General features: G+C 42.9%; 1 protein-coding gene across 4 annotated transcripts; it reads right to left on the bottom strand.

Annotated features, from left to right (window-relative positions):
• LOC100513450 (P antigen family member 4) lies at positions 511 to 7,606 on the bottom strand. Of its 4 annotated transcripts, none has more exons than XM_003135085.4 (5): positions 7,505 to 7,606; positions 5,927 to 6,012; positions 5,340 to 5,442; positions 3,250 to 3,378; positions 511 to 626 (listed from the first exon to the last, which is right to left on the bottom strand). In XM_003135085.4, the coding sequence occupies exons 2-5, from the start codon at positions 6,002 to 6,004 to the stop codon at positions 610 to 612; spliced, it is 327 nt and encodes a 108-aa protein (XP_003135133.1). In that variant the 5' UTR covers positions 6,005 to 6,012; positions 7,505 to 7,606; the 3' UTR covers positions 511 to 609. The 4 variants fall into 4 exon arrangements, with proteins under 4 accessions (XP_003135133.1, XP_005673677.1, XP_003135134.1 ...); XM_005673620.2 differs by having other exon boundaries at positions 3,250 to 3,375; XM_003135086.3 differs by lacking the exon at positions 7,505 to 7,606 and adding an exon at positions 6,948 to 7,066.

The following is a 7,833-nucleotide window of genomic DNA, read 5'->3' as shown; positions in this document are numbered from 1 at the left end:
AAGGTAAGAACAAGAAATAAAGATTCAAAAAGAAGTAGTAAAACTGTCATTATTTGCATACAGTATGATTGGGTATGTAGAAAATCCAGAAGGATGTAGAAGCAAAGTTACCAGACACAAAAACATTACACAAAATAAGCAGCACTTCACACCAGCTCTAAACATAACATGAAGAGTATTTTTCTTTTTTTTTTTTCTTTTTTTTTTTTTTGTCTTTTTAGGACCACACCCATGGCATATGGAGGTTCCCAGGCTAGGAATCGCAGCTGTGGCTGCTGGCTTACACCACAGCCATAGCAACTCGGGATCCAAGCCACATCTGGGACCTACACCACAGCTCATGACAACGCTGGATCCTTAACCCACTGAGTGAGGCCTGGGATCAAACCTTCGTCCTCATGGATACTAGACAGATTCGTTTCCGCTGAGCCATGCACGAAAATCCACGCAGTCTTTTGAGATACCACTTATCAAGTTCCTAGAAACAGACTGAACCAAAGATGTACATGATTTCTTCTCAGAAACTGAGAACTTTATTGAGAGGATTTAACAAGCCAAATTATCAATATAACAACAGCATGTATGGCTTCAGCTTGTATTCTTTTTAACTTATGACTGGCCATCACCTAAAACATAAACATAACAGTTGTACATTACTTCATAGAACATTACTTAGACAATAAAAAAGGTACACAACAGACACTACAGTTTTTGTTTTTTGTATTTTCTTTTTCAGGGCCTCGCCTACAGTATATGGCAGTTCCCAGGCTAGGGGTCAAATTGAACCTAAAGCTGAGGCCTATGCCACAGCCATGGCAAGGCCAGATCCAAGCCTCATCTGTAACCTACACCACAGCTTGTGGCACACTGGATCCTTAACCCACTGAGCAAGGCCAGGGATCAAACCCGCATCCTCATGGATACTATGTTGGGTTCTTAACCAGCTGAGCCACAACAGGAGCTTCCAGTTTTGGTTTTATAAGATGAAACGGAAAACAGAACTCTAACTACTGCATAGGTTTCCATGCTAATGTACATTTTCAGGCATATGAGCACAAATTTTTTTTCTTCTTTTTTTTTTTTTTTTTTTTTTGGCATTTCTTGAGCCGCTTCCGCGGCATATGGAGGTTCCCAGCCTAGGGGTCTAATCCGAGCTGTAGCCACCGGCCTACACCAGAGCCACAGCAACGAGGGATCCGAGCCACGTCTGTGACTCACACCACAGCTCACGGCAATGCCAGATCCTTAACCCACTGAGCAAGGCCAGAGATCGAACCCGCAACCTTATGGTTCCTAGTCGGATTCATTAACTGCTGAGCCACGACGGGAACTACGAGCACAAATTTTTTTAATGCATGATTGGTTTGGGTGGTATGAAGAAACAGATCTCTCAAGTCTAGAACAGATTAAATCCTATTTGGCTACTTAAAGACTATTTATTCTTTTTTTTTTATTTTCCCACTGTACAGCAAGGGGATCAAGTTATCCTTACATGTATACATTACATTTTTTTTTCCCCACCCTTTGTTCTGCTGCAACATGAGTATCTAGACATAGTTCTCAATGCTACTCAGCAGGATCTCCTTGTAAATCTATTCTAAGTTGTGTCTGATAACCCCAAGCTCCCGATATTTTTATTTTTTTAGGGCCGCACTCGTGGCATATGGAAGTTCCCAAGTTAGGGGTCAAATCAGAGCTACAGCTGCTGGCCTACACCACAGCCACAGCAACGCCCAATCTGAGCCACATCTGCGACCTCACGGCACAGCTCACGGCAACACCGCATCCTCAACCCAATAAGCAAGGCCAGAGATTGAACCCCTATCCTCATGCATACTAGTCAGGTTCATTACTGCTGAGCCACAACATGAACCCGAAGATAATTGAAATAGTAGAAACTGCCAGTGATTAATAACATCAACCAAACAAAAACTCCAAGAAGCAAAACAAGCAAGCAAACTCAGTGTTATTCAAGACCACTGACTTTAAGTATCCTTCTAATTATATGTATTAGCCAAAATTATGTCATACTTGGAACCGTTCAAAGAGAGGACAAAGAACAGCATCCTGTTTGGTTTGCCTCTTTTGTGCAAAGTATTTCACTGGTCTAGCTCAACCTTTATATGGCCTATTTATAGTAAGGTGGCATTTGCTGCAATTTGCACCTGTGATCCTGGAGTTGCGTAGTCATGGCACTCCCTCTAACTCTCAAGAGTATCCCAGTTTGGATGATAAAAACTACATGGTCACACATTAAAATGTGAGGGGAAACGCTACTATTTCTCAGCCCAGCTCACAATTAAAAAACCACCACCAACCAACCTAGAAAAGCCAAAACATACAGATCCATTATTATTCTTTGGCAACTAAAAAGATAATGATTTTTGAGAAACAGTTCTGGCAAATTAAAAAAAATCAATACTGGAGTTCCTGTTGTGGCTCAGCAGGTGAAGAATCTGACATAGTGTCCATGAGGATGCAGGTTCAATACTTGGCCTTGCTCAGTGGGTTAGGATCTGGTGTGGCTGTGGTTGTGGCACAGGACTGCAGTTGTAGCTCTGATTCGACTCCTAGCATGGGAACTTTCATATGCCACAAGTGCAGCCATAAAAAGGAAAAAATCGCAATACTACTGTATTGTTTAGATATCTAATTAGTACTAGGGTATGTTTATTAATTTTTATTGAAGTATAGTTGATTTACTATGTTAGTTTTAGGTATAAAGTATATATAGTTTTTCAGATTCTTTCCCATTATAGTTATTACAAGATATATATAGTTTTTTCTTTTTAGGGCTGCACCTGTGACATATGAGCTGCAGCTGAGGCCTACGCCACAGCCGTGGCAACACCAGATCTGTGCTGTGTTTGCAACCTATGCTGCAGCCTGCAGCAATGCAGGATTCTTAACCCACTGAGTTAAGAACCTGCATCCTCAGAGACAGTGCCAGGTTCTTAACCTGCTGAGCCACAATAGGAACTCCTGGAGTATGTTAATTTAAGTACTTTAAAAAGTATTTGATCACTTGCCTTGGATTTTAAAGGACTTCTACTCCAAAGTAATAATACTTTTATGTTTTATAACTCAACAACATGGACTTGGCAATTAATTTTCCCGACATTGTCTGTGAATCAAGCATGTAGTGTCTGTACTACCTTTTAAATAATGTGTGTATGTGAGATTATTATGAAAGTATAATAGTGTAGAAAAGAACAACTCCGTGAATTACTTTCTTAAGAGGTAACTTACCTGCTTCCAGATTTTTCGCAGGCATTAGATTAGGTGGAATCTTCCCTTTCACATCAGGGCCATCTCCACGCTCACCCCCAGTCTTTTCCAGACCCGTTTCCTGGCTTGCACCTTCCAATTTAGGTTCTGCTATAAATAGAGAGTTATTAACATAAGCATTAAACCATAAATAAATGTTACTAGATAAAGCACCGTAGGTGAGTACTGTAATAAATGCGTGATGCATAAGAATACAGTGAGCACTAGAGAATTTGTTGCTAGAAAATGGAGAATCTCCTATATTACCTCTTCTCTGAGGCATATTTTATTCTAACACCGTTGAAAACACAATCGGTTATCACCTTTGCAACCCATACACATGTCTATCAATGCACGTATCTCATTAGATCAGCTACTTGATTACATGAATTTCTCTGATAGGATTGTGAACTCAAGATAGAATTCATTCTCATTTGTGTTTACACCCTTAGCACCTAGTACATTACCTGCTACCAAGCAGACCTCAATAAACAAGTGAAAAAAGTCTTCAAAAATAGTAAGATGAGACAAACACAAACTAAAGAACATTTTACAAAACAACTGGTTTGGACTCCAAAAGAGGTCAATCATGAAAGACCAAGATTGAGATACACTTCCAGGTTAAGAGAGTCCAGAGAGAGATGAGTAGTCTTGGATTGAATCCTGGACCAGGAAAAAAAATGGTATAGAGAACATTAATAGGCCAACCAACAAACGTGGATATTACAAGCCAACTGACTACATATTAGATAATAATGTTTCCTCAATGTTAAATTTTCTGAATTTGACCACTATACTGGGTTATGAAATATCCTTGTTTTTAGGAGATACTTACTGAATTACCTAGAGAGTAAATAGTTGTATTTGAAATTTGGTGGTTTAGCAAAAACAATACTAATACCCAAAGAGAGGGCAAAATGTTAGCAATTGGTGAATCAAGGTAAAAAGGATACAGAAATAGGGAGTTCCCGTCGTGGCTTGTGGCGCAGTGGAAACGAATCTGACTAGTATCCATGAGGTTGTGGGTTCGATCCCTGACCTTGCTCAGTGGGTTAAGGAACCGGTGTTGCCATGAGCCATAGTGTGGGTCGCAGACACAGCTTGGATCTGGCGTTGCTGTGGCTGAGCTACAGGCCCGCAGCTGTAGCCCTGATTCAACCCCTCGTCTGGGAACCTCCATATGCCGTGGGTGTGGTCCTAAAAAGCAATTTTAAAAAAAAGGATACAGTAATATACTGCACTTTCTTTTAACTTTTCTGTGCATTTTAAACCTTTTCTAAGTAAAAAGTTTAAAAAAAGATTATGTGACAACTAGATTATGGTTCAGGAAGACAAAAATATTGAAGACTTTAATAGCAACTAGGAAAGGATTTCACATTTTTTATTTCTCTGTATTATGAAAAAAATTTTAAATTACAATCTAAGAGCTAACCAAAATACATCTAGCATTGCTTAAACTTTCGATGCAATGATTTAAGAAGCCCTGAAAACAGCATTCCAAAAATAACAAGTTTAACTAGAAAAACAGTGTATAATTTTGTCTAAATTTAATGTTGCTTCCTTTGATTTGCTAATTTAGAGCCCTGGCAAGGACTGTGTTTTCCAAGCATGCCAAGTAATTTAAAACATGGATGGGAGTTCCCGTGTCATGGTGCAGTGCAAACGAATCTGACTAGGAACCATGAGGTTGCAGGTTTGATCCCTGGCCTCGCTCAGTGGGTTAAGGATCCGGCGTTGCCGTGAGCTGTGGTGTAGGTTGCAGATGCGGCTCGAATCTGGTGTTGCTGTGGTTGTGGTGTAGGCTGGCAGCTGTACTTCCAATTAGACCCCTAGTCTGGGAACCTCCATATACCGCGGGTGTGGTCCTAAAAAGGCAAAAAGACAAAAGAAGAAAAAAAAGGATGGGTAAAATGCTGAAAGGAGGAAAATTTATCACAGAGAAGGACTGAAATGAGCTGCAAACTACACCTTTCCCTTACCAAATAGGTTTCCACTCAATTTTCAGGGAACCCTTTATACCTGTCACTAGTAAAATACCGTAAATGTAATACAAATTGTCCACCCCTCTTCACCTTGAACCTCAGATGTTCCTCCTTTCTCTTGTCCAGGTTTTATATCCAGATTCTCAGTTGGTGGTTCCTTTTGTTGAGACTTCTTGCCACTTAATTTCGGGGTCTTAGAGGACAAGAGGCGCAAATAAAAAGTATTGTGATTAACACAATGACAAAAGAAGGCACAAATACACATACTACATAGACGTAACTAACCATCCATCTAAAGAAGATTTTCCTATAACTTTCTCTGTAAGTACTCTTAATAAAGTTACTCTTCCTATATAGAAAATACTCTAAGAAAGGAGTTATCTCCAAGGACCAAATAATTCTAGAAACCATTTTAATCTTTTCTGGGCTGTGTGTTTCTTATCAATAAGCTCAGCAGGGAAGTCATAGGGATGATTTCCAGGCTCATATCAATATATATATATATATATATCCAGGCAATATCTGAACATAAGTCTCTTTGCTCAATGTCTCAGTTACGGAATTTCATTTCCCACCCATTCTCAGCAAGATAATCCTTTATACAACATATCTGTATTGGTTCAAAAATGTTTTCGATTTTATTTCTGCCAATGGAAATAAGATGTTAAAGCACTCACAACCACAGGTTCAACCGAATCAGAAGACTCCTGACCATCTCCTCTTCCTCTAGATCTTGATCTTACCCGAGCACTCATAATTCACACTGAAAGCAGAAAATGGTGAGCTGAACAATGCGATTTTTTTTTTTTTTTTTTTTTTTTGCTTTTTAGGGCCGCACCCACGGCAAATGGAAGTCCCCAGGCTAGGGGTCGAATCAGAGCTACAGCTGCCAGCCACAGCCACAGCCACACTGGACACGAGCAGTGTCGGCGACCCACACCATAGCTCACGACAACGCTGGATCCTTAACCCACTGAGCGAGGCCAGGGATCGAACCCGCATCCTTATGGATCCTAGTCGGGTTCATTAACCACTCACCCTGAAGGGAACTCCCTGAAGGATGTAATTTTAAAAAGACTATACGCAGCATTATTTCCGTGGCCAACTGCTGATTGGAAATCCTTTTTTTACATCTCATGATAGTTCCAAAGTAAGTCTTGAATTAATAATAACGTTATTGCCTGTTTTCCAATCACCTCAAATAAGGCTGTCAGCAAACCCCTCTGTTTCTCTCACAGCCAATATACAGAAAAGGAACCTTCAAGCATTTGATGAAAAAACGAATGGCTTTCCTAAAAACACTGTTTCACTGCTGGACTCTCCAATATGTTGAGATTTTGTAATCAACAGCCATGTCCAGCTCCCACTACAGACTCTGGATTCTGTGCTCCGTCGGCAGATCCAGGCACCTCCAGGACCCAAACCCCTCAAATAACGCCCCCAAGCCTCTCCCCACCTTCATCGGACCCCCTGGCCTCCGCCGCCCGCCCTCCTTCCTTTCCCGCCACCACAACCAAAGCCACGGTGGCCGCGACACCTGTGAAAAAGGACGACGACCTCAAGGACCTTCCTCCTCAGAGGCCACAGAGCAAACCGCCTGACCTGCTGGCTACACACACACACACACACACACACACACACACACACACACACACACAAACTGCCGACAGGACGCACATTTAAACTCTGGGGACCTACCTGGAGAACCTCTGCCAGATAGAAAGAACCCAGACGCTAAGACGCTAAGAGGCAACCCGCACAGCTCGGCACCCCAGACCTTGTTGCACCGCACAAGCCAACTGCTGATGGGAAGGCCCGCAGCCCTGGACATGCGCATTGCGTCTAGCTTGGGCCGCGTGGGCTGGTGTCGCCGCCCCCCCGCCACGGGACCGCCACGGGACCCCACGGAGGACTTCCGGCTCTGTACTCTGTCAGCAGTTTCTGGTGCCTCCCGGACTCTATTCCATCAAAGAAAGCCCCCGAAACGCGCCCCATCTTCACCTGATCCCCTTCTCTCTGCCGCCCACTGTCCTCCCTTGCCTCCCCACCGCCAAGAGCCAAAGCCACCGCGACGCCTGTAAAGGGAAAAACAACGACATCGAGGACCTTTTGGAGCAAGTTATCAAGCTGCACCCATTCACCTGAATCCCCCCTGGCTCACACTCTCTCGCTAACGCCTATTCACACTCATACCTGCCATGAGACATCAGAGAACCTGGGGGAGAACCAGAAAGGGTATGAAAATGCTATCTAACCTTTCGTCGCCGCCGAAACACGACCTCTGCAGAGCTGACTCCACTAGCCAAGCCCAAGCCTCGGAGGTGTGTGAGTAAGTCCTGCGCACAGGCGCAGTAATGTGTGTGTCACAAGGGCTGTGGTTGCAGCCCTCCCTGACCAGGTAGAGGCTCCACCCCGCCTGGAAGAGGGCGTTGCTGACCAACCCCAGAAGGGACTTGTCCTTCTTCTCTCCATTCCAAAATATTTCCCTTCTTCTGTATCTAGAACGTTCTCAGTTGTGCATTTCACCTGCCGATTGAACCCTCCAAATTCTCCTCTCGGGGCAGCTGTCTCAGTGGCTCTCAAG

Source organism: Sus scrofa, chromosome X, assembly GCF_000003025.6.
Source record: "Sus scrofa isolate TJ Tabasco breed Duroc chromosome X, Sscrofa11.1, whole genome shotgun sequence".
In the NCBI taxonomy this organism is placed as follows: domain Eukaryota; kingdom Metazoa; phylum Chordata; class Mammalia; order Artiodactyla; family Suidae; genus Sus; species Sus scrofa.
Note: the sequence above shows the minus strand (reverse complement) of the source record. Positions and strands in the feature narration are given on the sequence as shown.